Genomic DNA, 27,949 nt, shown 5'->3' with positions numbered 1-27,949 from the left:
AGCTCAATCAGCTTTAGACGTACCGGAGTGAGAATACTGACACATAGGGAGCAGTAAGAGTGTTCATTTCCTTGGTTTTTGTTCCAGGCTATTAGTTGAGACGGGGCTGCGCTTTGTTGTGTTGTTGCAAACAACCCTCCAGCGACCAGCCATGACGACAAGACATCTCGCAAGAGTACAGAATCCAACTCAATTGAACCTCTTGTGCTCTAAGGCGGTGCTCAAAGTGCTGTAAAGAATTCTGGTGCGCTCAGGTTAGGCCCATTGCTGCCCAAAGTTTCCCAATTAAATCTCCTCAACTCCTCCATCATACTGCCTTGAGGGAGGTTAAAATTGCTGTGAAAAACTGCCCAACCTGGAGGCTCAAGGACGCTAGAGACGCGTAGACACTTGGCTCCAATCGCATACGAGCAAGGTCAATCGACTCCGCCCAAGGCGTGAGGCAGAATCGACTTGGGACCAATCACTAGCATAACCTTGACGTGCAATATTTCTCTGCGAGGAATTTCACGCCCTTGCAGCAGGTCTAAATAGCATCGATTTTTAAGTGGTGGAGGAGTAGCAAAATAGCAGATGCTAGGATACTTAGTTAGACTTGAAGAAACTGGAAGCAGGAACGATAATAGAAGATGCTGAGCATCCTTCAAGAATATGGAACCCAGCTCGGTTCCATCTCTCACGGCCTCGAGGACGTTAAAAATACTGTAAAGAAACTCTTCTTGCCCAAAATCCGAAAAGTACTTTGTTCCCACTTAGCCCCTCCTGTCCTCCATAATATGAACTTAGGTAGAGTTAAAATTGCTGTGAAACCAGATTGTCGCCGTTGGCCCAAAGATCCCTCTAAACTCCCATGGCCTCGAGGTTGTTTAAAAATGCTGTGAAGAGCTCAAGCTGGCTAAAATCCCAAAAGTGCCTGCCCAATTGAGCCTCTTTGTGATCCTCCAGGATTTATCACCTTGGGGGAGGCTAAAGTTGCAATGAAACCCCGGCCGCCTATGCTTCGAGTTCGTATAATTTCGAGGTAAGCGCTAAAAGAGAAATTCTACTGGCCCGTCTCGCTAGAATCCTTTGCCAAGCCAAGTCAATTCATCTCTCCAGGAATGGGAGAGAGTTAAAAATGCTGTGAAAATATCGATCGTGTCGGACCAAGCCCAAGAGAATTCAAGACGAAGCTGCTTCGTGTGGGGGGTTTATTACACAGTGAAGTTCTAATGCTTCACATTATTCCTATCAATTTGATTTGATTCCAAGAGATTTGATGAACGAAAGTCGATTTTTTCTAGTGTTGTGTAAACTCTCTCGGGTAGCTATGGCCTTGTAGTCTTCGCCTCCCAGATCTCTCTTCACTCGTTCCTTTTCACTAACTTTAGGCCACTTCATTGACAAGTCATTCAGTCAGTTCTTCATCTATGTTCATAACTATTTCTCATCTAGCAATATATTATTGTACTTCATTGTAACCATCATATTCGTAGTTCAGCAAATAAATCAGCCCTTTCTAGCCATCTTGATCGAGTCAGCGCCCGTCTCAACGACTCTGAATCCATCCGCATCGCCATCTCCCCTGGCAGCCCTCGCAAATGCCTCCTCACTCCTATCACAAATAGTCTCTAGATCTTGATCGCTCAAGATATCGTCTCCTCCCGATGCTTCGTACACTTCGCCGTCTTTGAGCAGTAAAGCTCGTAACGTATCAGGATCTAAATCCTCTTCCTTTTCGTTGAGCTTTTGACCCATTGTCTTGAATCCGCCCTTGCGGATAACGAGCTTTTCCAGTCGTCGCTTGGCGTCAGCGGAAAGCAACAGGGATTCCTCCACCGTTCCCTTCGTGGCGAGACGATACACTAGCACTGGGCGGGTTTGGCCAATACGATGCGCGCGGTCCTGAGCCTGCAAATCCTGTTGAGGGTTAAAGTCGCTGTCAAAGAGAATGACAGTGTCCGCAGAGGCCAGATTGATTCCCTGACCACCTGCACGAGTAGATAGCAGAAAGATCTTGTATGCTGGGTCTTCGTTGAAAAGCTTGATGCTCTCACGTCTGTCCGCTTGAGCAATGCTGCCATCAATGCGGCAGACTTTCCAGCCACGTAGTTCTCTGCAATAATCCTCCAAAATGTCTAGCTGTGTAGTAAACTGCGAAAATATGAGCACCTTGTGGTCATCAATGAAAAGATGCTTCAACAGTCGATCGAGAAGAAGCATCTTTCCAGAAGCTGTGACAATACTCTCATCCACTGGAATATCTGTAGCAACAGCCCACGGATTGTAAAAATTGTGTGGCGTATTGCAAACCAGCCGGAGCTGGGCCAGGGGGTTGCCCAGCTTCTTGCGTGAAATCTGCTTTTCTGCGGAGATATTAGCATCTAAGTAATCTGAACGTAGAGGGAAATAAGAGAAAACATACTGGCCATATCGAGAGTCTGCGCTCGTTCCAGTTCCTCAGCAGACATTGGTTCTGAACTCTTATCATCGTCCTCTTCGTTGACCATTTCATTGGCCAACTTTGCTTCAAATTCATCATCAGACATTTTCTCCTCATCAGAATCGGCCTCCTTGTATGAACGGGCTTGGCGACGGCTGCGGACGCTTAATGGAGTCGATTGTCGACTAGACTTTGCGCTTTTGGTCTCTGATACAACAGATGTCGGAGGACTCTTCCGCTTCGACTTTTGGTTTGTGGGTGTTGAAACGGGGTCAGGCTTTGCATTCTTAGGCGGTCGCCCTGGACCCCGTTTACCCATCATAAGGCTAAACGCGTTTGGAGCCGGCGATTTTGACCGTTCTTCGACCTTTGTGCCTCTAGCTTTTTGTCGAACGGGTAGAGAAGCTGCCTTGTCGTCCTTTTCCGCCTTTGTTGTCGCTCTTGTTCGGGAAGAAGATCGAGTAGAAGCCCGGGATGCCGTCTTGCTGCGAATTATCTCCACAGCTTTATCTTCGAGGTATGATCGAGTGTCCATGTTTTTGTTAGAAATGACATTATACAAGTCCGTCTGCTCCTTTGTCATTGGAGCAAACAGAACATACTCTCTCTTTTTGGGCAGATAAGCGGCGACGTCTTGCTTGATACGGCGAAGTAGAAGCGGCTGCAAAATGAGATGGATTTTCTTAACCAAATCTTGCTTCATTTGGTCCTCAATGAACTGCTGAGTCCCTTTCTCATCTTCCAACTCAGAAAAGTCGAACCAAGATTCAAAGGCCTCCCAGTCGGTGAAGATGTTTGGCAACAAAAAGTGAAGTAGTGACCAAAGTTCTTTCAGATTGTTCTGGAGCGGTGTACCGGTGATCAGAAGGCGAGTAGCAGATGAAAACTGTCGCAGTTGCTGGAATAACTTTGCGTCGGCATTCTTCATACGGTGACCCTCGTCCTGTTTGAGAGTGCGTTAGCAAGCGATTCAAGGAATTGAAGTAGAGGCCAAGACGCTTACGATGATGATGAACTCCCATTTGATCCGGGATAGGTTATGGTGGTCATTGATGACCATCTCGTAGGATGTACAAACGACGGGAAACTTATTGGTGGGGCGACCAGACTTGAGATGGCTCATAATCTTCTTGTGAAAGATTTCTTCTCGCTGGGCCTTGTTGCCATGATACATCTCAATCGGAATAGATGGCACCCATTTGTGGAACTCGTCAATCCAATTTGATAGCGTGCTCAGGGGCGCCACTATGAGATGAGGCCCAAGATACTGTTCTTGTTCTCGTAAAAGTGCAATCAGTGAGATGGTTTGGATCGTTTTGCCTATGAAAAGTTAGAACGCAGTTAGATGAGAAGGATGAGAAGAGAAAGGCTTCACTAACCCAGACCCATCTCGTCAGCCAGAATGCCGCTCATACCCTGTGAGCAAATCTCATACATCCAAGTAAGTCCTTCAAGCTGGTACTCGCGCATCGTACCACCAACCATGCACTTTGGCTGTGCAGCCATCTGCAGGTTGTGCTCACCAAGCTTCTTTCCATCTAAACTACTACCAACACGACCAAGGACTTGTGTCTTCTTGGTAAGAATATCGCTAAAAGCGGCACTCTTCTGTAGCAGCTCGTCCAGCTCACGCGCCTTAGCTTCTCGCTCTGCCTTGGTCTCGGCCTTCTTCTTTCTTCGCTGTTTAAGAAGATTGGCGCGTCTTTTCTCTTCCACAGCGGTGTTGGCGAGCCGCGCTTTAGCCTCTTCCTTGATGATATCCTCATCAACGAGGCCTACATCTTCCTGATCGTCAAAAGGGTCGGTAGGCGGAGTGCTAGGTGCGGTGGTTGGTGGTGTCCGTGAATTCGACATGATTGATTCAACCTCCGAAGCCGAGGTATTGGCCATGATGATAATCGTAACAGAAAATAACCTTCAAAACAAGAAACACGCAAACAAGTTATGTCGTCCAGTAAATCAAGGCCAATATTCTCCGATGCAGCCGAGTGGCCAAGAATTCACAAGTCACACAAGAAGAGAGGCGCGTGAAAAATTCCCAGAGAAAGCAAGTGAAATGCACTAATGCAGGAACCAAGAGGAATGTGATACAAAAGTGAAGTGTTGCACTGCGAAAAAGAGCCAATTGCAGCGAATCCAAGCTGCATTCACCTTTTCCTCGGATCCAAGGGAAGCAAATCGTGAAGAGAGCTGAACTGCAGCGTGACGTAGAGAAACGCGAAATGGCAACGCCGTCACGTGTCTCTCCCTTCTTTTCTTGTGTTGCGCGTAAAGTGTCCGATCGCCAGCATTTTGGCGGCAAGCCACGCTTCTAGCTGGATCGTGGCTGGTGAGAGGCGCCTCCGCCACAAGACCCGAAATCTGCCCCTCCATCCCACCATGATTCGACCCCGCCACCAAAAAATTGTCCATCTCAGAGTCACTCACCCCAAAGCTCACACTCACACTCACATAGACAACAGAAGCCAGCATCCAAGGCTTCATCTTCACCACTAGCAAATCTGTTTCTGCGTCGAGTCATTCGCTCATTCCCGAGCATCTCAGCCCATTCGTCTTATCGCAGCCCAGTCTCCTATCTTTCCATCAGGATGGCAGCCCTCAGCTCTCAAAAGTACTCTGCCACTGAGGAGGCCGAGATCCAGCAATGGCTCACCACCTCGGAACGCCTCAAGTCCGCCGACAACAAGTCTGAGATTCTCGAGACTCTCAACGGCCATCTGTCTAGCCGCACCACTCTTCTCGGCAGCAAGCCCAGCAAGGCTGATGTCGCCATCTATGAGACTCTTGCTCCTCTTGTCGCCAAGTGGACTCCCGAGGAGCGTACCGGCGAGAAGGGCCTTCCTCACATTGTCCGCCACATTGACTTTGTCCAGAACGCCGCCGTCTTTGGCCTGGAGCTAAAGGACGACCAGAAGGTCAAGGTTAACCAGGAGGAGGTCCTGTACGTCAAGCCTCCCGTTGACGCCAAGGCCGAAAAGGAGCGCCTCAAGAAGGAGAAGGCTGCTGCTGCTGCTGCTGGAGGCCAGGCTACTCTCGCCGACCGCACCAAGGAAAAGGCAAAGGAGGTCAAGGAGAAGGCCAAGGAGGTCGTTGCTGAGGCCAAGGGCACTGCCGCCGCCGCCGCCGGAGGTGACAAGCCTAAGAAGGAGAAGAAGGAGAAGGCTCCCAAGCCCCAAAAGGCTCCCGCTGCTGCCGCTCCTCTTTCTCCCAGCCTGATCGATCTCCGTGTCGGCCACATCCTGAAGGCCATCAACCACCCCGATGCCGACTCTCTCTTCGTTTCCACCATTGCCATGGGTGATCCCGCTGGCGAGGACACCACCGAGTACGAGGGCCAGATCTGCCGTACCGTCTGCTCCGGTCTCAACGGCCTTGTTCCCCTCGAGGAGATGCAGGGCCGCAAGGTCGTTGTCGTGGCCAACCTGAAGCCTGTCAAGATGCGAGGTATCAAGTCTTGCGCCATGGTCCTCGCCGCCTCTCCCAAGGTCAAGGAGGGCGAAGCCGACGACCACAAGGGCCCCGTCGAGCTGGTTACTCCTCCTGAGGGTGCCAAGGCTGGTGAGCGTGTCTACTTTGAAGGATGGAAGGGTGAGCCTGAGGGTGTTTTGAACCCCAAGAAGAAGATTTGGGAGACTTTCCAGCCCGGCTTCACCACCACTGATAACCTTGAGGCTGCATTTGACGCTAGTGTCGTTGAGGTTCTTGGCAAGACTGGCGTTGGTAAGTTGGTGACTGAGAGCGGCGGTGTTTGCACAGTCAAGTCCCTGGCGAATGCTACCGTCAGGTAAACAGACAAATATTATACATAGACCAAGTGAAAAGACTCTTGACGACACATGAAACTATTTTACACGATTCAAAGTTCTTTACGTGAAATCGACTTTGTCTGATAGTTTGATTGTTTTTTACATAATTTTTTATCATGGCTTGGCCATGACCGTGGAGTGCTGCATTGATGTACAGCTGACCAACCACCATTTCGGTGTCGTCAATCAATTCCCCCATCTGGAATCCTAATATACATTGCTTGTATACAAAATCGCTGAAAAATGCCCCCAAGTTCTTCAAACTCCAGTGCTGAATAAACGAAAACGCCATATAGATGCACAAGATTTTCAACGCCAAACCAAACCCCCTAACCCTCTCCATTTTCCGATTCTCCTTTTTTTTATATCCGTTATGAATCATACATGGTCATAGCAATAGACGCAAAGTATATACGCCGCACTGTCTTTGTCCTTCTATGAGAAGAAATACTTGCTCTCTCTCAAGCGCTTCACGTCGAAATCGCCCTTCTCAGGAACCTTCGGGATAGTAAGCGGCAGCCAAACAGGAAGCGGTGTCTTCTTCTGCTTCTTGACCGGAGCCACACTCTTCTGCCCCGTAATCTGGGTTTCAAAGAAGGACGACTCCATGTCTTTCATGAGTCGCTCAGCCAGCTCCGCAGCTTGAGAGGAGTCTCCGGTTTGGGCCTCAATCTCCTCTGCACTGACGCTGGGGGCTTCATCTTCCGGGATGGCACCAAGTCCAATATCCTTGGCGTCCTCTTGGATGTCCATGTCGACTTCGGCAGCCATCATGTCCTCATACACAGACGCGGGGGTGACGATTTGCTTGGCAGCTTCGAGGTCCCAAGGGTTCCCGGAGAGTTTCAGCTGGTTGCGCTTATGCTCAAGGAGAAGTTCTTCCTTGGGAGACAGCTTGCTCTTCTTGCGTAGTTCTTTGATTTTTTGAGCGACCGGGGTATCGGGGTCAATCTTTGCAAGATAGATAGACCCCTGGTGACGGGCCTCAAACTCGGCGCCCAAGCGGCCAACGACATCCTCTTCGTGGATTCGGATAAAGGCATCTCGCAAGACTTCATTCATAACATCGAGATCTGCAGCATGTGTCCAGAATGAATCGTGGACAGCAGCAAAGTCGAGTCCTCGAGCATCACATTCCAGCGCCGACAACAACATGTGACTGGCATCTAGAGAGTGGATGAAGTTGGGAGGGAATCCTTGGAGCTGTTTCCTCCTGTTGACGGGATCCGTCTGATCGCTCAAAGGGTAGATGACAGCTTGAAGACAAGTCTTGATTTCGCGTGCAGTAGTCTTGCGATAAGGCTGAACGACAGGCATTCGAAGTGGCGTTGTCCAAACAACGGATGAACGAAACTGCTGAATAAGATCGTCGAATTCGCCCTTCTTTCCAGCAGGTGTCTTTTTCTTGGTTTTGCTAGCGCGAGAAGCGCCATCCTCGCCCTCGCTGTACGAGTCGACAATTTGTTGTAGCTGAGCTGGAGTCAGCGCTCGGCACACACGCCCACCAATCTCTCCAAGCCAATACTGGATGTCGTGGGCACCCCTGAACATGGTGGCAAGAGCTTGGAAGACTTGCTTCGCAATATAAGTAGACAAGAGAATGTTGGAAATGCCGCATTCTTTGCCCAGATTAGGATACAAGGCGTCGATTTGCTTGCAGATTTGCTTCTTGGCTCCAGCAAAGGTAACACCGTAGACGTTCGTCATCACAGTCTGCTTAACCACTTTGCGGGTTATCTTTCCATGAAGCGCCAGTGCAAACTTGTTCTCCTTTTCCATATCTTTAGCGATGGCCTCCTTGACCAGGTTGGCGACTGCAGAGTACACATCGGCAGGCCTCTCTCCAGGCTCCAAATTAACCTGCTTCGCTCCCCATGTGTCACCACCGAGAGCTGCGTAGTGTTGGAGTCCGTTACAAGTACCATCCTGGTGAACCGGTAGATGTGATATAAACTTTGTGGGGTCAGGAAGCTCAAGGGCGGCCTTGAGTTCAAAGCACGCGGAGAGACACTGCCACGGGTCTTCACCCTTGAGCCACCATCTACTGCCTGCCAAGGGATTGGTCGCGGAGTCAATAATGTTTTCCACGTTGTCATTCGCAAAGGCTTCACGTTCATCAAAGCTGGCCTTGTCAAGGCCGTACACGTTAGCCAAATGAATTTTCAGCCACCGCAGACCCCGCACTCCCAACTCTTTGCCTTTGGCGAATTTCAAAATGGCTCGCGCATGATCAGCACCCATGTGGTTGAGATACGTTGGCATAGGATAAGCTCTTCCTCGGTAGTCGACATTGTGTGGGAAATATATCGTCTGGTTACGGAAGGCTCGTGCAATCTCCAGTTGCAGATTCATAAAACATCTCTGGGAGTGTAAGCCTGATCGCTCGTTCTCGATGGCTTTAACTTGTCGAATCCATTTGCCCCGGACAAGGGGGTCTGCTGAAGCATCCGGCTCTGTTGGGGTTTCCAAGTTTGGGTGGAGAGGGGGTATGTCGGCAATCTCTTCGCCACTGTTCCACGCCTCCATCATAACATTCAAGGTATCCTTATTAATGATCCATGCTGTTTTACCCAAGATATCCAGGCCTTTGAACACCTGCGTCATATCTCCACGCTTTATCGCCGCGTTGCTGTACAACTTTTGCTCGACGTCTCCAGGCTTCACTCGGACAAGGCTAGTTTTGCTGTCCAAAAATCCGCCTTCACTGAAGGACGACCAAGGCTTGGGTTCAACAACCATGGGGAGATGCTTGGCAATGAAATCACCCATTGGCTCCCGCTTTAGCTGCTCAACCAAGTGGGTGTTGAAAGTGAGAGCTCCAACCTTTTTGCCCTTTCGAAGTAGCGTTTGATGATTGAATGCTGGTTGGTATTGGCTAATCAGCTCCTTAGATGTTGAACCCTCTACCACAACGTTAATTTTGGCAGATTCGATCAACATTTGAAGGAGGATTGAGCCAACTTGGGCTTTGATTTGAATAGACCAGGGTTCCCGGCTATTTTCTTCCATGGTTTTCTGCTGCTCAGTCGCATCGAGTAGAGTCGGGTTGGCATCTTTGCTGGCAGTCTTTTTGCTTTTCTTTGATTTGTCCGCCTCGCCCACAAAGCGAAGTTTACGCTGCCGTCGAGCCTTTCTCTCGGCCAGTTCTTTCTGGTACATCTCGGTATCGTCCTGGACAGCTTTTGCGATATGCGTAATCAACCTACTGATAGGGATGCCCTTTTCAACACCAAGGACAGTTCCAAGGTTGACAACCGACAGTATCGTTACAGCTGCGAGACGTGCTGGTTCACCCTGTTGGATAAACGGACCATAGACACATCTTGTGAGATCTTTGTCAGATTTTGACTTTTTCGCTTCCGACAGCTCAATCAATCGCAGTTCTTGGTGGATGCGGCTCTCCATGGCGCTCATCCAGGACGCCATGTTTTGTGACATGGAGCCTTCTCTGGAAGAGGGCGATAAAGCGGTGGTGACGCCTCGTTTCTGTAGATTCTTATTGTCGAGACGCCATTTCTCAATCGCCGAACCAATTGAGTCTCTTTCCAGCTGAAGTTGAATGTCCACTCTGTCGGAATATGGTAGCTTGGAAATGTCCACATCCTGTAGCCCCAGCAAGAGTCCAAGGCCTTTCTTCAGGGTGTTGAGGCCTTCTCCTCGCTGCGGGGTTGGAATGAGCTCCGGAACACTTTCAAAGGTTTTTGCCTCGCCAAGTTCAGTATCAAGGGTAGGAGAAGCCTGTGCCTCGTCGTACTTTTCCGGCGTCAGAGTTGAGTCTTCCAAGTCACCTTCGTCGGCCGCAAAGTTGTACGTTGGGCAGATTTCGGTAATGACGGCAAGGTCTTGATCACTTAGAATTTCATCCATGCTAAGAACTCGTAACCCAGCTTCGTCGGGCGCCATTCCCATGTATCGCTTTACCAGACGGTCCAATCTAGCGCCTCGCTCAGAAAGTAGAGATGCCTTGAGCATACAGGCAATTGTTTCGGCCGTGTGCGGCAAATTCTTGCTTCTTATTTGTAGCTCGTACCACTGGTGGAGCTGCTCGGCTTGCTTTCGATCGGGCTTGGTGCGCATTTGTTGGAGAGATGCTCGGAGATACCTGTTGTTGAGAATGATTCGCTCTTCGTCAGATGTAGTTCCAGCGGCGCCAAGACGCTTCAACACCAGTGCTGCTCTCTCCAGTTTTCCCACTTTGATGCATGCGTCAAATACCATGAGCATGTCTTCAGGTTCGCCGGGAATGCCGTAGGTGTTCATTTTTGTCTGAGGCCTTGCAGGCCCCGGCTCAGGTATAGTCAAAGGTGATGCCGGGTTGAAGGCGTGAATCTCAAATGGTGATGTCGGTGCCTGGAAAGGTGGTATTGACGAGTTTGAGAGGTGGTTATATGGCATTCCTTCAACCTTGAAGTCATCCACAGCTGTAGCAAGCGTTCGCTCGTGTGAGCCGAAGCCAAGGTCTAGCCCACGACGCCATGGCCGAAGATTCTTTGCCACGTCATTCTGTGGGCTTAACGTAGATATGCAAGCCTGAAGAGAGGGGAGTCGTGAAGAGGTTCTAATTGACTTGAATGCAGCGGCATGGTGAATAGAGGCGCTGCGGCCCGCATGCCTCGACAGCATCTTGAGATGCAGATATCAATCGACCCGCCAATGAAGACGGTCGAGATATACACACGCAAAAAGAGAAATTGAGACAGAAACAGTAAATACAAAATGTGAAAAGAAAAAAATACAAGAGTGGTGCTGGTCAGGAACAAAAAGTTCCGCCAGTATCGAGATTACTGGTGGTGCAAGAGAGAACTTTCATCATGCGGGACCGCACACAGAAGCTCGTCCAAAAGTTTTTCTCTCGTACCATCGACGCCACACTTGATTGGTTGGATTGGGCAAAGTGTCACGTGGAGGCAGCAATTGATAGCGGCAGCCCCACCAACGCCACTGCGGGAGCTTTTCTGTAGAGCCAAAGGCGCTGCCAGATGTGGAAATTTCACTTGTGCTGTGCAGCATCAGCATCATCCACGATAGCGCTGGGCAAAGGCAGCAGAGATGATTTCGCGCCCGGTGGCTGCGACTTTGGGGTGCTGCGGATGCCGAGGAGCGATTCTGAGGGCCGTTGCGTCCAGGCCACTGGCAGGCATTGGACAATCGGCATCGCGGGGAATCAGACCGGCGGCAAGCTCAGGACTACGAAGTTTTCCTCCAAGCCAGCAATTTAGCACTACTGCGCAAAAAGACAAAGACACGAAGCCAACGATTGAACAACGAAATACCGAAGATGATATTGGAGATGAGATTATCGATAGCGACGAGTCCGCGGATACACCATGGTTTCTAGATGTCCAGCCGCCGCGACATGCGCCGCTGCAGCACATTGCGTCGCTACCCAAAGTACCCGAAGATGCGCCTCATTTCCTCGAGCCGATGATGAAATACATATACGAAGATATGGGTCTGGACGAGTTATCAATGCTGGATCTCCGCGACCTCGATCCGCCAGCTGCACTCGGCCCCAATCTCATCATGATTTTTGGAACGGCGCGAAGTGAGAGGCACTTGCACATTTCAGCAGGTCGCTTTGTACGATGGCTGCGGCGAAACTACCAAGTTGGTGCTCGGGCAGATGGGCTAATTGGACCGGGAGAACTCAAGACAAAGCTGCGCAGACTAAGGAAAAAGGCAAAGATGCTGGGGAGCAACACCATGATTTTGCCTGGTTCGGATAATGGAATATCGACGGGCTGGGTCTGCGTCAATTTCATGGCGCATGAGAACGGAGTACAAGAAGCTTCCAGTTACGACGAGAGTGGTCGATTTTCAGGATTTGGTACACCGACGACGGGAACAACCGTGGTTGTGCAATGCATGACGGAATCGAGGCGAAACGAACTTGATTTGGAAACTCTCTGGAGAGGCATCCTCAAACGAAACCTTGAAGAAATGCAAAAGGTGAAGGGAAAGACGCCGCTAAATCCCTTGGAGCTGGAATCTTTGGTCACTTCAAAAATTCAGATGCCCGACACCCCTTCTGCTCATCAGTGGCAAGCCCTTAAGCTGGCTTCTCAACAGCAGCGCCAGTTCTCGACCATGGCTCGACGTCTTCAAGCTCGTACTCAGAGCAGTGAATCTAGAGCGACTTCAGTGAATGACGAAACTCTAGCAACAGGAGATGAGCTTGGTAGCCCTTCGTTTGATCTGAGTGCACTGCGGCAACACATCCATGACTTTCAAGTGGCCGGAAGCCCCGTGAGTCGCGAAACTTTGCAAAGCCTCGTTTCTGCAGTATTTCGGGCTGAGCTAACAGAAGAAAACACTGCGTCAGAACGACTTGCTTTGGTAGATCAGCTCAATCTCGTGGCGGAGGAGCGTGGACTCTCGGTCATGTCCAAAGACTGGCTAATCACTCTCATTGAATCCATCGCCATGTCTCCGGCATATGGACCGGAGCTGCAGCGGGCACAGAAGAATGTGGAGTTTCTCCTGTCCACCAGGCAAAAGTCTGCGTTGAAAAATAGCGAGATCCTGCGACTCATGGCGGCGTACGCGCACCGATCAGAGTGGGAGAAGTTTTGGGACGCATTCCGCTCACCTGCTCGATTTCAATTGCCTCGGTCGCCAGAGCTGTATGAGTTTGCTTACCGCGTTCTAGCAGCTACTGGAGATCGGAAGTTGTGCACTGATGCTCTGCGTTGGGTGTATCCCGAAATGCTCAAAGAAGAGCCCAAGGTATGGCCTATTGGGCCGCTATACGTGTCATTGAAGGCGTGTATTCTTGTTGCAGATCCTGCCGCCGAGAGCCTTCTGCATCACCCTCCGCCTCAAGATTCGCTTGACCTTTTTGGCCAGCGGCAATTGGTGCATAGGGAATTCTTGCGCGTTTTGCGAGAGGTTGAGAATTTGCGACACCATCATGCTGGAGAACAGGCGAGAGAACAGAGGGCACAGACACTTCGCAAGTTGTCGGGACAGATGCCGTCCAATCAAAATTAGCATGGCTGGAAATCTATAAAAAGATGTAGATGTATCTATTTGATGAGCATTGGCAAATCTGGGATTGGGCAAAGGGATGAAATCATGTATAAAAGACGCCGCTCCAAAGGGGCTTATGACTGTATTACTTTGCGTTCCCAACAAGGCCTCTCATATTTTATGTAACATAGTTTGTTTGTATAAATTAGACAATCATAAATGGCGTATAAACAGCCAATCTCTTTTCTTTCGCTTTCTACAATAGCAGCAATTCTATAGCTGTGACTGAGACGTTCCATTCACAGTCTTGAGGGCATCTCGAAGCAGCGGCGCAACCTGCTTCCTGCTCGCAGACAAGTCTTTCTGCCTCCATGCCTTTCTCTTCCCATCATCACCATCCAACAACCCATCCTTCCATTGCTCCAACTTCAAATTCTTTGCAACACTAGGGAAATTCCTCGCCGCTTCGACGCCCCTGTCTGTAATTCCCCACACAAGGAGGTGACGCTGGAATTCTCCACCAGGATCCGACGTGGTCATGACACTGGCGACGTCAAGCTTCCTTTCCTTAGCCCAAGAAGCAAGTTCAATGATGAAGACGTCGGGCTTGTTAGCCTTTTCAAGTAAGTAATCGAAATTTTGGACAACGCAGCTAATACCCAGCTTGAGACCTGCTTCTTCCCACTCCTTGTAGTCCTTGCGGAAGATGTCTTGAAAACTAAGCTTCGAGATATCCTCTTTGACGGCGGTGATTTCTTTGAAGAATTTGGTTTGGTGGAAATGGTTATGATGATGGACTTTTGTGTGCAGATATTCTGCGGCGAGGATGTCCTTTGGTTTGACCTTGTGCTCCTCCTTTAAATCTAGAGTATCGATGACAATGGGTGCCAAAGCGAGTTTAGCCAGGTTATCGTCCTCGACAGCGGCATCTTCAGATTCTAGCGGAGCAAAGGCGTCCCATGCTGCACGGGATTCTTCGATGATGAGGCTCATGCAACTTCCGCAGGGCTCGACAATGCGTGGCTTAACGTCTGGGCTGGTGACGTTCTCGTCAACGTGGTGGTCGATGCAGCCGATGACTCGGGACTGGAATTTCTTCAGGTCGCCTGTCAAAGCATTGTGGTCTACCAGAAACCACTCTGTATCTTCAGGTTTGAGATCGGGAAGTTCAGATAGCGTGAGGATGTCTGTAGGGGCCAATCCAGCTTGCTGCAGGACGGCGGTCATCTCAGTTCGTAGAACAAGATCAGACCGGGGAATGTTTGAGAGGGGGATGTGTAGAGTGTGAGGAGATGTATTGGAGCGGATATACGCCAACACTACGGCTGAGCATAGTGAATCGAGGTCTTTAAATACGCTAGTCAGAGGCTATAGTTGAAGCAATTGTGGTGATGTGAGATGACACACCTGCAGACTCATTGCCAATCACCAAGGTGAGAGGACTTGATCTTTGGGCTGGGGGAGCTGTGAGAGCAGATCGGGCAGCGGCCAAGAAGCCCTTGAGAGGTAGTCTAGGTGGCATCTTTATAGTGCAGTTTAGTAGTTGTTGAAATAGTGATCTATACTGCTTCGACTTGAGATAAACTAAAGTCTACAATTGCAAGGCTGAGCGTATGGCGGGGCATTCGCCTAGAGCTCTTATCGCGATATCAACCCCTCCATTTTTTTTTTTTTCTTTTTTTACATGCCGTGCAGCAGTCATAGAATGATTTGAGAGAATTTGCCCCTCCCAACGTCATTCAATTGCTTACTAGGTACATGTAGTATTTACCTCCAATCCACCTACTACCTATAACGTGTACCGGATATAAAGCATTGGAAAGCTTCAACTACCTACTAATGTATATAAGCAGAGCAGTGCAGACATTCCGAGAGCATGAGATGAGAGCTTAGACAGGGCTTTTCCACTGGTCCGCCTGGATCTTGAGAAGAGGCTTCAACGCCGCTGGCTGGATACGCTCCCACAACGAGCCTGTCCCTGCTTCTCGGCTCTTGTGGTCCTGCAACGTGAACCATTCCTCCACGGTACGGATGCGATGGGGGTGGATTCTGTCTAGCAGTGCATAGTCGCGCTGAACAACACCAATGTTCCCCCCCGAGTGCCGCCAGGTCGTCCAGTAGCCGTCAAAATTCTGCTTCATGGTCATGGTTGCGGGATCAGAGACATCGGTGCCATAGCCCGCGGCATTTTCTTGACGATGCTTGAATGGGCCCTCCTTCCACCACGTATCCAAATCGACGTCGACGAAGCGGGCCTTCTTGCCCGTCACCTTGTTGAATGCTGTGGCAAACTCCTCATACCGGATGTGGGATATGGACGTTTCGAGATTCATTCCGTCAGCTTCGTTGTAGTTGTCAAACAGCCACAGCACGTAGTGCCCGCAATCGTCCAGGGCGACGTGTGGACAGGCACCGTCGCCAAGCGGCGCTCTCCATGTGACAACGGCTTCTCCAGCCTCGTCCGTTTCAATATTAGGTGTGATCACAGTGCCCGGCGAGAGCATCATGTCGATGTAGGGTCCGGTGGTGAAGAGCGCAATCTTCATGTTATCCTGCGAGTTGAACATCTTTAGACTGGGGCTGTGAGAGAGAATCCAGTCTCCCACCCTGCCCTTGCCATCGTAGTGGCCAGTGCGAAACTCAGGTCGGTATCCCGACTTCTTGTACGTATAATCCAAGTTCCCGTAGACAAAAAACTTGATGGTTTTGGATTCGAGGGCAAGTTCAAAAGCTCGAATAGCCCAAAAGGTCTCTCCCTTTTCGCCCACATTGAAGCCATCGATGTTAACGAAAGCACCGTCGCACGTACTGTAGAGGCTGCGTAGTAATCTCTCATCGGTAAACGATCCCTTGACGAGCTCCACGCCGGGAAGCGTAGCTAGGTATTTGGCAGGCTCACTGTCGAGCACTCTTGTGAGGACGCAGCATTGGTACTTGCCCTCGCCCGTTAAACCTTCTATAACCGCCCGGCCCTGCGCTCCCGTGCCGCCAATAACGAAAATTCTGGTAAGGCTCATGGTAATATTGAAGATGGAATATCAGCTTCTATTAACTTATGAATCGGGGATAGCAATGGTCAGACATTTGATAATATATGTATAAGTAGTCTACCTCATACATCTGATACTAATTTGTAGTAGTAAATGGTTGTCAAAAACAAACAAGTGCATTCTATCATTTACATTAGAAATCCAGTCACACTCCCACGGGTCATCAAGTGGGATTTGTCACATCTATACGTTGATATCAACTATCCGTCATGTCACCGTCCAACTATGGTATTCCTGGGTGGTTGGACTAAAAACTTAGGCGTAATTGGGTGATTGGTTTGCGCTCCACATAGATTACAGCTGAATCAAGTCTCCCACTTTGATTAGTCGTATTAGTTTAAACTTAACATCATGTCAGCAGATTGGTAATAAGCTTACTTCATACACCTTCGGAGGTTTACGTGGACGGTATCGGATATCATAAGCACTCTGCAACAGCGAATGCAACTACAAGGCTAATTGCAAAAATCACTACAAGCATGTCTCGTAGAAAAAAAAAAATTCGCAAATAAAATCTTATGATACCTACTTATAGGCTGTATCCAGACAATACTAAAGCATACCTAGTACCCCAGACTAGCCCAGAAACCTTACACTGCTTTCAAAATGTCACAGGTCAAGGTGTTGCTGACTGGAGCATCCGGTTATATGTAAGTGGCTGGGTGCATGTATCATGATGTTCAGATACACGCTAAACAACAGCAGTGGTGGCTCTGTGCTTCAAGTTTTGTTGGACGACTTCGGAAAGGATATTGCTATCTCGGCACTCGTACGGTCGATAGCGAGTCGCGACGGAGTCTGGGAGTTGGGGGCCACTCCAATTCATTTTGATGGGCTACATGATATCGAGACAATAAAAAAGGTCGCATCAGAACATGATGGTGAGTTACTCTATATACAATGCTCATATGTACATGTATTGTAGCTTGTGTATCCGCTAATAGAAATTGCAATCCACGCTTGCAGTTGTCATTAGCTGCGCATCATCCCTTGACGAGCCGTCTTGCTTAGCTTTGATTGAGGGACTCGGAATCCGGAAACAGACTACTGAAAAGGATGTGTTGTATATCCACGTAAGTTTTCTACTCCAGAATCCACTTATTCAGTACTAACAGCAGGTAGACCTCTGGTACTTCAAATTTTGGAGACCACCCTATTACCCAGCCAGAATCAAAAGACATAAAGATTCGAACGGACAAAGATGACAACTACGGATGGGAAAAAGAACACTCTGAGGCGTGGATCACACGGAAGGTCGATGTTACCATCACCGATGCTGGAGAACGCCTAGGCGTCAACACAGTCATCGTAAACCCGCCACTCATTTGTACGCTCCCCTAAATACAACACCCACATTTATTCGTCTTGATAGGACGGCTAATCATGAACAGATGGCCAAGGAACTGGATTTGGCAATCGAAGATCAATCCAAATACCTGCACTAGTTGGCGTCTCTCTCCACGAGAAAGAGGCCGTTGTGCTAGGCAGTGGCGAAGGTGTACGTTTCTTTCGCAATCACCGAGAGCAGGTCTTATCAGTAGGGCAATTGCTAATGATGTCTCTTAGCTTTGGAATGTCGCTCACATTTCAGACGTCGCTGAATTTTACTCCCTTATTTTAAAGAGATATATTGAAAGGAAGCCTATTCAGTATGGAAAAAATGGTTATTATTTTCTTGAAAATGGCGAAACTTCATGGCTAGGGATTTCGAAGCGCATTGGTGAGGTCGGGTATTCTCAGGGACTGTTGAAATCCAAGGAACCAAAAGCAATCAAGCCAGAAGACTTTGCGAAAGCACTCAACATATCATTTTTGAACCCCTATATGGCCGAAGTCATCTGGAGCTCTAAGTGCGTCAATACCCAGCCTTTTTTTCTTGGAAAAAAAAAAAAGAACTTCTAAAGCTAATGACACCCTATAGTGCTCGTATTTCTGCTGTCAAGAGCCGCGAGATTGGGTGGGAGCCTCGAATGGCCATTACGGACTTCTACAATTCCTTCGACTTGGAAGTTGAAGAGATTGTCAAGTCGGGGCCAAAGCATTAGTTATCACTGGCTTAGAATAAGAATATTTGGTACCGCGCAAGCAGTGGGGATCTTCATATTATCAGAGCTACCAGAATATGTAGATGACAATGGTAATCATATAACGTATACGCAATGTTACAAAATAGGTTTCCTTATAGTGGGAAATATGCGCATTAGCATCTAAATTTATGAGAATTCTTTTCATTATTTAGTGCTTCAAAAAGATTATTGCATAGAAATTATGATCTTCTTGCTCCCGGAAACATGTCATGCGATTGTCCCTCGGCCATTCTTTGTGTAAGATTGCTTAACTTGTAGGCTTATTATGCGAACTAGAAGAGTTGGGTCGTAAGGGAATAGTTCTAGTCGGGACTACATACGAATGTGATGAGAATAGAGTGGTAAATAACTAGTATTCACAATTGCGCAGGCCACCTTTTTTTAAACAGCCTCCATCGTACCGAATTTTGCAAGCTAGACTAGCCATTCTGAATAGCAGGATCTATAATTTGAAGCCTCAAGCACAAAGCACTCGGAAAGCTTCTATTTTAATACATATGTAGAATTATACGTCAATAGGAAGAGAGTGACATGGTTTCTCAGTGAATCCAACTTTATTTCTCAATCTTGGCTCGAAATATAATCAAAGCCATGATATGAAGTCGAGGCTATACTGTCAAATAATACATACGGAACCATATGCCCACACGTTGTGACTTATATCGTCACTGAAGATCTTCAATACCGGCAGCCAAGCTCTCCTCCAGAGACACCCAGTCTGGCTGACCGAAAAAGTCCTGTAGAATCTTCTTAGCTTTATCTCTCGGGGCGACTTGGGTGTAATCGCGGCCCTCATTCTCTGGATTGAGAGGGAATTGTCGGTTAGGGCGTAGTTTTCGCAAAATATTAAGTACATCCGTCCAATTATATTCTTGTGCAAAAGCAAATATCCGTTCTTCCTTAATTTTCGGATCAAGTAGCGCAGCCACATGGAGACGAGCAGTATCCCTTACATCGACGAAATACTCTTAGATAAAATGTTAGTTTGCTAACGTAAAAATAAGATAAATTTGGCCTCTTTTTCACTTACGAGGTGGTAGTAGGCCTATAGCAGAGAAGTCACCATGAAAAAAATTACGAACGAAGCCCATCGTTGAGCCGCGCATATGCCGGGGTACTAAAAGGGGGCCGAACTGCCACGTTATATTAGCATATCTATAAGAAGCCAAATAAGTAATTCCATGGGTGCACTTACATTGCAATTTGGCAAAACCGTATTCAGTGTAAAGCTAGGTTTATTCTCTTTAACCCAGTTCCATGCAGTACGTTCGCCCTCAGTTTTTGAAGCCGAGTATACAATATACCCTTTGGCATTCTCCGGTGCCGTGCCGCTCCATGCAAGTTCGATCACTGCATCATTCCATGTACCTAGGAGAAATCAGATTAGTTGGGCACAGGCGGAGCTGCTTTTTAATACTTACTCTCATCGATAGTGACTCCCTTCTTGTTTGTCTCAGGGATAATTGCCGCCACAGACGATGATGTAAGTACAAAACGCTTCACTGAACTTTGGCTAGCCGCCTGAAGAGCATGAATCGTGCCGTTTTTGACGGTTGGTATAACCCTGTCAGGCTCATTGGCGAAACTACCATCTGAGGCCTACACGATTTGAACGAAGTGAGCAAAATATTGCAAAGAAATCGGTTGTCTAGGCCGGGTCTCACCACATGAATAACTCCGCTTGTCCCTGCTGCGGCAAGGGCAAAAGCTTTATCATCTTCCATTGCGCGTACGACGATGCTCTCAAATCTGCCTTTGCCATATTTTTCCTCGAAAAAGCGATCTATCCAAGGCTTTTCCTCCCTAACTGTGCCACGAACTTTGAATCCTAGCTCAAGTAGTTCGTTGACAATGTGTGATGCAATGTATCCGTTGGCTCCAGTCACTAAGACCAAGCTTCCAGGAGGAATAGCGTACTCAAAAGGCCGCATATTGTCGCAGACTATGGTCAGTCTCTTTGTGGGTATTGGAGGTTTGGGCAGGAATTAGTTCTTCAACTGTCCGCTTCAACGATGACGAAGCTTGCCTAATATCATAGCTTATAGCTACAAGCAGGATATTTTATATTTAAGCATTTCAAACCCTCGTACTTGAAACAAATCACACAAATCTACTACGTTTTTTACCTATTTTTCCTCTTCTGTTCCTATTATCATTGTGATACCCCTTTGAGAGATATCTGCTTAACAACTTTTGTGACAAATATTCGTGTTATTTCCGTCCTGGAAACAGCTTTTGTAATTTCAGCTACGGCTCTTTACGTTATCTCTTGACTGTTAATTCAAGAGCTTACAGATACAATCAGCTCGGATTCTCTCTCTTCTGTACATCAATTGAAAATGATTCCAAAGACCGTGTCGCTCTTCGTAAGCTCTCTCGTTTGTCCCGTAAGGTTCGGAGTGTGTACGTAAACATGCCGATCCGCCCACATCCCGCAACCACGACAATCACGACAAATCAAGATATTGAGGTCGTTATTGAGTCCACTTTTGTCCAAAGTAGATTAGTCATACATAAATAGCAATAGCTTCTCTTCGAATACAACAAATCTTGGACAGTGTTCAGATGACCCATCAGTCTGACAATAAAGATGGGCTCACGTAAGTTCGACTGTAAATATGTAACCTATTTACAAACGCAACCGTATAATCTTGAACTGATGATGTGATAACGAATCTTTCGTAAGCGAGGACATGAACAGGCAAACAGCATAGGGATTGCCTATAGACAATTTACGATGCCATCGGCATGTATGAATGGCGGTAATATAAACTGTTGCATTCTTCCATCGTAAATTATGGAAAAAGCTTGTTCTACCTCACATCTCTAGCGACACAGAGTCTTCAGAAACACTGAAACTTTTTATTTTGAATATCGTGCCTATTTCATACTAAAGATGGGTCTCCCGGCGCCGAATTCATCAGAGGAGGTTCTCGAGCGGAATTCGTGAGTCGCTCTTACAAAAGCCTACGACGTGAAATGGCCGGAGCCTCTAAACAAAGTCACAGGGAGTACGCTGTTAGCCATCCAGGGTCCTACCACTTTACAGCTGAAAACTTCAAAAGTACAACCCGAACAATCATTGGTATGATATCCTTAATTAAAGAGTTGTTTCATTGCTGACACAACACTGCATCAGTTACTTGCCTAGACCAAAGAGTCCATGCCGAAGAATTTTGTGGCATTTCCACTGGCGGTACATCTTCCACCAGGCGTAATGCCTTGTTAACTTTGAGAAACTATCTGATATTGTGCGCACAGATCTCCCAGTTGTACGCTGTGCTGGAGGGCGGGCCAGGTTGGCCATAAGTGACATTGCCATTTTGAACACTCTCATTGGAATCAATGAGATAATACTCATCCATCACACCGGTAAGAGAGTTGATATCCTTGAGATCAAGTAGAAACAGAAATCTGATTCGAAACATAGACTGCGGTCTTACCCATAGGTCCACCGACTACATGCGCGAGAAGATTGAAGCCATATCCCCGCTCGAGGCACAGAAAATGGACCTTGAAGATTTAGGAATCATAGAGTAAGTCGGGTTTCCTAAACGAGAATATTGGTATAATGCTTACGCTGAGATGACAGTTTCGAAGCGAGCATAAACAACGATGTGTCTTGGCTTAGAAATCACCCGCTTATAAAGAAGGAGACCAAGATTACCGGCCTTCTCTATGATATCGACACGGGAAAGTTGACTAAGATAGCTAGTCAATAGTACAGCTGCGTTCCTTATTCTAGGTACACGATGCTACACTAAATAACCCTGATTTATATATCCTGTTCTCGCTACTGTTATCTGTAACAAAAAAAAGTTCGTAAACTTCAAAATTACTAACTAATATGACCTCATGGGAACAGCGGCCCGTTGGCCCTGTGCGCTTTTTCCTTGTTACAAGTCCGATACGGAAACGAGGCACTTTTAACCCACCAAGGAAAAATTCGGTATCCATGCATTCTAGATAATTAGGTAGAGACGGCTGTACTATTAGTACTACCTAGTACTTATTGCCAATACGCAATGGCTCCTTAGGCACTGGTGGCGACATCTCGGCATGCATGCAGGTTCTTTCTTGTAATAAGGTATTAGCGGCTTGCTCGGAGTATAATCAAGGTTAAAGACGGTTTACATGGTTAATTGTTAAACCTTTGCTCTGTAATCTATGTCCCAGCTTAGCGAAACGGCCGTCCACCTGAGGTATTGTTGAGTAATCGAGCTCATCCCACTACGCACTCCCATCAGAGAACCGAGCGTCAGATTCCTGCTGGCTTATTACTAATTCCTCCCCTTAGCCGCAGAGCCACTACTACTTATTAGGTATATTACCAATTCCCGGCAGTTTTTGAGATGAGGATGCGAATTTCTTCATATCCTTGTATCATCTTTGACTCCAATCATATCATTTTTTAAATTATTGCTTCGTAGCGTACGATACATTACCTCGTCGTTGAAAGGCTCAATGGACAGCGGATACCACCAACATACGTCCGCAAACACCCAGCGAGAACAGAAGAAGAGGGTTGGTCCTAGACATTCTTCAAAAGTTATATTACATCTAGCTGGCATCAATCCTCTCTTTGACCAGATTCACTGTGCTGATGCACTGCTCGACCCATATAGGACCGGCGCGAACAGAACCGAAAAGCTCAACAAAGATTCCGTGACCGGCGAAAAGCAGCAGATGGTGAACAAGAAAATCGGATAAAGCAACTCGAAAATGCACTTCATGAAACGTTGTCTCTATACATTAGCTTGTCTGACAAGGTCGTCAGCATCGACGGCTTTTCCACACAACATCCCCTTGTGCTGAGTGATCTTCAGCGTTCCATGGCACGAATCTTGGAGATTGCCAAAACATTGGATCATCATCAAGAAGTTTCTACGAAGCCACCTGATGTGGCAGACGGAAAGAAGCGGCGCATTTCAGTCCCTGATGTTGCCTCTATAGAGCCATCATCATCACGTTCCAACAATAGACAATCAGGTCCAGTAAGATCCACCTCAATCGAGGCTGATCCACCATCCAACCCATCTATGCAACAAGCAATCAGCCTTGCAGAAAGCAGTGGCGCTGCTAATAAATGGGCTGTAATGAACGATTCATGGTTACCAACCCAGCTCCGAGAAAGTTTGGAGTTTCGGTCCCAGCCTACATATCAACCAGCATCGGTACAGTGTCAGCAGCTCATGAGGAATCTGAACTCATTTGCGTCTAAATTAGTCGAGGCCACTTTATCTCGAGCGTATTTTGTGCTCTTTCATTCGGGGTCCGCACCTTCTGAAGACGTCCATCGTACTTTTGGATCAACGCTCCGGACGCGGACTCGCGAACAAATATTACTCGATTTGAGATGGTTCCTGGGCCCTGGAAAAAAGGCTTTACCACACGCGTCAGGATATCTCTGGAAACATACAAGTCAAAATGATGCCCCTCTGCGCTGGGCAAGTTACTCGCCACTCGATGACGTTTGCTTCGAGGTTGATTACGATGCTGATATCGATCATCAGCCCTCTGTCCGTCAGCCTAAGCTGCTCACTGTGCTAGGGGTTCTGCAAGAACTTGCGCATCTTGGAGCGAGAGTCATTGACAACGACACTCTCGAGATTATCTTGGACGAACAGCGTTCCTTGGACCCCATGAAAGCACGAAATACATGTACAGTTGAGAGTGGCATCGAGGATCAAACAGTTCCAATGCCAAATAATAACTGCTTCAGCGAGGCCTCAAAAGAGCTGCTGAAACTGAAGCTAAGTGTACCGCAGTTGACTGTGAACTTGGCCCTCGCTGGAACATGCGCCAAAACTGGGCCTGTCTATTCTAGCAATGAGGTAGCCAAGGCTGTGGAAGCAGCAATCATCATGGTTACCAGCGGTTAATGATGATGATGAAATCCATAGGTACCTATCTTAATTGGAAATACACGGGATTGGCTTGATTTCTCAACTCCCGTATGATAGGAAGTATACGGACGAGGGCGAACCCGCAATTTTCATTGCCGAGGATGCGCCCTGCGTGTCGAACTACCGCAACAGGGCGGGATAACGACATTACTAATACGACGCCGATTCACCCCCGATCCTACCCGTAGGTATACATGGAACTTATACGGACAGCTCGAGCTTCAGGGAAACAATTGGATAAGCACGAGGCAAGATGATGCACATTTCAAAGCCAATTGCAGCTGCGTCACGATCGGTGCATATCCTCTCTAGACAATCGCATTCAGTGATAAGACGCGGCTATATTCATTCCCTCGCTGCCCCTCATCGACTTCATCGACCCCTCTGCCCCTCATCCCTTTCAAGCTTACAACTGCTCTCAACAAAAACAACTCCAGCAACACTCACAACACCAAAACTTCACTTTCGTAGAGACTTTTCCACCACCAAAATGGCTCCCATCCCAGCAACCATGAAGGCCGTCCAGATCGCTAAAAACGGCGGCCCCGAAGTCCTCGAATACAACGACATCCCTGTGCCTAAGCCCTCCGCAGGCCAGATCCTAGTCAAGAACCACTTCGCCGGCGTCAACTACATCGACACCTACTTCCGCGCCGGCCTCTATCCCGCGCCCTTCTTCCCCCTGACCATGGGCCGCGAGGCTTCAGGCGAGGTCGTGGCCGTTCACGACTCCGTCTCCAGATTCGCGCCCGGAACCCGCGTCGCCTACATGGCCGGCGGAGAGTCTGCGACTTACGCCGAGTATACCGCCGTGGACGCCGAAAAGGTCGTGGCCATCCCCGAGGGTTTGTCCAGCGAGCACGCCGCGGCGATTTACCTGCAGGGCCTGACGGCGTGGACGTTTATTCGCGAGGCGGGCGAGGTCAAGGCCGGGCAGTGGACGCTGGTGCATGCTGCGGCGGGCGGCGTGGGCACGCTGTTGGTGCAGATGCTCAAGAGCGTTGGGGCCAAGATCATTGCGACGGCGAGCACGGATGAGAAGCTTGCGCTGGCCAAGAAGCACGGTGCGGATTATCTAGTCAACTCCAACGATGACATTGTCAGCAAGGTCAAGGAGATTACGGGCGGTCACGGCATTGACGCCATCTTTGACGGTGTTGGCAAGGCGACGTTTGATGCCGATCTGCAGATGATTGCTCTCAAGGGCCACCTCATCTCATTTGGCAACGCTGTAAGTTTTCACTCCATTGCTGAAACACAAAAAGAATGAAAGAAAAAAATGAAACACAATGAGATGATGAGACAAAGATGAATTAACAATGAATCTCCTTAGTCTGGAGCTGTCCCCCCTGTCAACATCCTGCAGCTCGGTCCCAAAAACGTCAAGCTCATGAGACCCATCGTCAACGGCTACGTCTCTGAAAGGGCAGACCTTGAAAGGTACACGTCCGAGCTCTTTGACCTTGTCATCTCCAAGAAGCTGGAGGTCAACATCCACAACATCTACTCCCTCAAGGATGCCGCCCAGGCGCACATTGATCTGGAAAGCAGAAAGACAACGGGCAAGCTCCTGATTAAGATCAACTAGACGTCTTTCACTCAATCTATAAATAAAAAATCATTACATGTTGTATTTCTTCTTTTGGTATTTGTTCTCTTTCTATCGCCGAGAAAAACGGATCCATTGTCCAAACATCCAATTTCGTAGATGACGCTCATTCTGACGAAAATACTAAATTTGGTCATTCATGTCTATTTTTAAAAAGCATCACATCCAATTCTGCTCTTTTTGTTTCGATGCATTTTTCCAACGCTAATATATCCATTTGTTTTTACGCCTTCTTGATAGCAGCCAACAGCTCCGCCGGCGGCTCCTGTCGGTATCCCTGGGGGTTGTTGCTGACCCACCGCCAGAGGTCCTCGCAGGCCTTCTCCATGGTGAGCTCAGTCTTCCACTGCAGCTCCTCGTTGGCCAGCTTGGGGTTGGCAGTCAGGTCCAAGACATCACCGGGTCTGCGGGCGACGACCTCGTACTTCAAGTCGCGGCCGACGACGTTGCTGAAAGCCTTGATGATCTCAAAGACGGTACTGCCACGGCCGGAGCCCAGGTTCCAGGCCTTGACACCGGGCTGCTTGGAGCGGAGGTAGTTGAGGGCTTCCAAGTGGCCTCGAGCAAGATCCACGACGTGGATGTAGTCTCGGATGGCGGTTCCGTCGCGGGAGGGGTAGTCTGTAGAATCATTAGGATCGGCCGAGAGAAAATATCCATACAAGTTGGTACTTACCCTCGCCAAAGACCAGCAACTTCTCGCGCTGGCCAGTGGCAACCTGTCCCAGCAAGGGAAGCAGGTTGAAAGGAACGCCCTGAGGATCCTCGCCCATGATGCCGCTGGGGTGCGCACCGCAAGGGTTGAAGTAGCGCAGCAGAGCGCCGTTCCACTGCTGGAAGGGCTTGCCCTCCTTCTCCAGGTTGGTGCGCTGGGCATTGACGTAGTCGGTGATGACGTCCTCGATCATGGACTTGGTGCGGCCGTAGGTGTTGGTCGGGCCAATGGGGCAGTGCTCGGGGATGGGGATCATGTCGGGGAATCGAGTGGCATCGCCGTAGACGGTAGCGGAGGAGGAGAAGACAATGTTGGTGACATTGTGGCGGGTCATGGACTGGAGGAGCGCAATGCTGCCGCCGACGTTGACGCGGTAGTACTCGAGAGGGATGATGGACGACTCTCCGACGGCCTGAAAAGAAAGCTGCTGTTAGCTCTTTTGTCCTTGTCACGGCTGGCTTCGTCTGTCTGGTGTCGCATTTCAACTCGCCTTGAGCGCAGCAAAGTGGATGACGCTGTCGATGGCGGGGTGCTTGGCAAAGACCTCGTCCAGCGCCTTCTCGTCGGTGATGTCGACCTGGTAAAAGTCGGGGCGGCGGCCGGCCAGCAGCTCGATCCGGTCAATCGCAACTTTGGACGAGTTGTAGAGACTGTCGACAATGACGACATCGTAGCCGGCGTCGAGCAGGGCTAGAGTCGTGAAGGAGCCGATGTAGCCCGTGCCACTGCGGATTGGGCGCAGAGAAGCATGTTAGTCCAAAAGATTCAGTGCAAAAGCAAAAACATCCATCATGGGCAACGACAACGCTCGCCCAGCTCAACGCAATTCGGCGCAATCAGTCCTCGAGAACGCTGCGTGGGGCAGCGAGGGGCGATAAGCGCGCACATTTGCTGGGCTGGCGGAGCATCGCAGAGCAGAGAATGGAGGGGGAGCCGTACCCGGTGATGAGAACAGTTCCGACAGCCATTGTGGTTGAGCGTCTGGATTGCAGGTGAGAAGTTGCGGTAGAGAAGAAGAGGCCAGGCCGGTGTGAGTGTGACAGCGAGAGTGAGAGGGGGGAGCGGATTTTATTGCTACGGGCGACTAATAATGTTTGTGCTATGGGTGCGGATACGCCTCTTATTAACTGTCTTGATAGGCGCGGATCGACCTGGGAATGACTGGGATAGTGCCGATGCTGGTGGCGCTGGAGCTGGATCCGGCGCTGGAACTGGGACCGGTGACGATCTCGAGGTCCGACCGCTGAAATTGCCAGATACAGAGACAGAGACGGAGGCTGAGCGTGAGATGCTGAAGGAGTATAGCTGGAGAGAGACGGAGACGGAGATGACGCCAGCAGCCGGGGGAGGGGCCGTGAAGCCATACTCGTAGACAGTCTCTGGAG

At 48.8% G+C, this 27,949-nt stretch overlaps 11 protein-coding genes across 11 annotated transcripts; 5 read left to right on the top strand and 6 right to left on the bottom strand.

The window, feature by feature from the left end:
• Positions 1-1,488: 1,488 nt before the first annotated feature.
• Positions 1,489-4,276, bottom strand: M431DRAFT_91442 (hypothetical protein; the record flags this gene model as incomplete). Its single annotated transcript, XM_024924263.1, has 4 exons — positions 1,489-2,345; positions 2,405-3,365; positions 3,426-3,742; positions 3,802-4,276. 4 exons carry the CDS (start codon positions 4,274-4,276, stop codon positions 1,489-1,491), a joined length of 2,610 nt encoding a protein of 869 aa, XP_024772024.1.
• Positions 4,277-4,823: 547 nt separating this feature from the next.
• On the top strand, positions 4,824-6,385 carry M431DRAFT_510516 (hypothetical protein). The gene has a single exon (XM_024919496.1). The coding sequence runs from the start codon at positions 5,011-5,013 to the stop codon at positions 6,208-6,210; it is 1,200 nt and encodes a 399-aa protein (XP_024772023.1). The 5' UTR covers positions 4,824-5,010; the 3' UTR covers positions 6,211-6,385.
• A 278-nt stretch (positions 6,386-6,663) lies between these two features.
• M431DRAFT_90884 (hypothetical protein) lies at positions 6,664-11,603 on the bottom strand (the record flags this gene model as incomplete). The annotated part of the gene is made up of 2 exons (XM_024924195.1): positions 6,664-10,665; positions 11,304-11,603. The coding sequence occupies 2 exons, from the start codon at positions 11,601-11,603 to the stop codon at positions 6,664-6,666; spliced, it is 4,302 nt and encodes a 1,433-aa protein (XP_024772022.1).
• A 1,867-nt stretch (positions 11,604-13,470) lies between these two features.
• M431DRAFT_7763 (hypothetical protein) lies at positions 13,471-14,719 on the bottom strand (the record flags this gene model as incomplete). Its single annotated transcript, XM_024922597.1, has 2 exons — positions 13,471-14,543; positions 14,605-14,719. 2 exons carry the CDS (start codon positions 14,717-14,719, stop codon positions 13,471-13,473), a joined length of 1,188 nt encoding a protein of 395 aa, XP_024772021.1.
• Positions 14,720-15,086: 367 nt separating this feature from the next.
• On the bottom strand, positions 15,087-16,214 carry M431DRAFT_91664 (hypothetical protein; the record flags this gene model as incomplete). The annotated part of the gene is made up of 1 exon (XM_024924286.1): positions 15,087-16,214. The coding sequence occupies one exon, from the start codon at positions 16,212-16,214 to the stop codon at positions 15,087-15,089; it is 1,128 nt and encodes a 375-aa protein (XP_024772020.1).
• Positions 16,215-16,853: 639 nt separating this feature from the next.
• Positions 16,854-18,292, top strand: M431DRAFT_18677 (hypothetical protein; the record flags this gene model as incomplete). Its single annotated transcript, XM_024913185.1, has 7 exons — positions 16,854-16,897; positions 16,953-17,128; positions 17,214-17,320; positions 17,370-17,574; positions 17,639-17,745; positions 17,814-18,097; positions 18,169-18,292. The coding sequence occupies 7 exons, from the start codon at positions 16,854-16,856 to the stop codon at positions 18,290-18,292; spliced, it is 1,047 nt and encodes a 348-aa protein (XP_024772019.1).
• Positions 18,293-18,999: 707 nt separating this feature from the next.
• M431DRAFT_91734 (hypothetical protein) lies at positions 19,000-20,265 on the bottom strand (the record flags this gene model as incomplete). The annotated part of the gene is made up of 4 exons (XM_024924293.1): positions 19,000-19,301; positions 19,526-19,702; positions 19,756-19,933; positions 19,999-20,265. 4 exons carry the CDS (start codon positions 20,263-20,265, stop codon positions 19,000-19,002), a joined length of 924 nt encoding a protein of 307 aa, XP_024772018.1.
• A 965-nt stretch (positions 20,266-21,230) lies between these two features.
• M431DRAFT_484385 (hypothetical protein) lies at positions 21,231-22,056 on the top strand (the record flags this gene model as incomplete). Its single annotated transcript, XM_024916194.1, has 5 exons — positions 21,231-21,280; positions 21,343-21,419; positions 21,596-21,706; positions 21,765-21,870; positions 21,927-22,056. The coding sequence occupies 5 exons, from the start codon at positions 21,231-21,233 to the stop codon at positions 22,054-22,056; spliced, it is 474 nt and encodes a 157-aa protein (XP_024772017.1).
• A 906-nt stretch (positions 22,057-22,962) lies between these two features.
• Positions 22,963-24,216, top strand: M431DRAFT_90935 (hypothetical protein; the record flags this gene model as incomplete). The annotated part of the gene is made up of 2 exons (XM_024924200.1): positions 22,963-23,328; positions 23,476-24,216. Coding segments are annotated over 2 exons (1,107 nt in total), but the record flags the coding sequence as incomplete, so codon positions are not given.
• Positions 24,217-24,730: 514 nt separating this feature from the next.
• On the top strand, positions 24,731-25,828 carry M431DRAFT_90925 (hypothetical protein; the record flags this gene model as incomplete). Its single annotated transcript, XM_024924199.1, has 2 exons — positions 24,731-25,471; positions 25,574-25,828. 2 exons carry the CDS (start codon positions 24,731-24,733, stop codon positions 25,826-25,828), a joined length of 996 nt encoding a protein of 331 aa, XP_024772015.1.
• Positions 25,829-26,072: 244 nt separating this feature from the next.
• On the bottom strand, positions 26,073-27,532 carry M431DRAFT_91011 (hypothetical protein; the record flags this gene model as incomplete). The annotated part of the gene is made up of 4 exons (XM_024924207.1): positions 26,073-26,470; positions 26,526-26,966; positions 27,051-27,289; positions 27,504-27,532. 4 exons carry the CDS (start codon positions 27,530-27,532, stop codon positions 26,073-26,075), a joined length of 1,107 nt encoding a protein of 368 aa, XP_024772014.1.
• Between the last annotated feature and the right edge of the window lie 417 nt (positions 27,533-27,949).

The sequence above is a fragment of the Trichoderma harzianum genome (genome assembly GCF_003025095.1).
Source record: "Trichoderma harzianum CBS 226.95 unplaced genomic scaffold M431scaffold_10, whole genome shotgun sequence".
NCBI lineage: Eukaryota > Fungi > Ascomycota > Sordariomycetes > Hypocreales > Hypocreaceae > Trichoderma > Trichoderma harzianum.
Note: the sequence above shows the minus strand (reverse complement) of the source record. Positions and strands in the feature narration are given on the sequence as shown.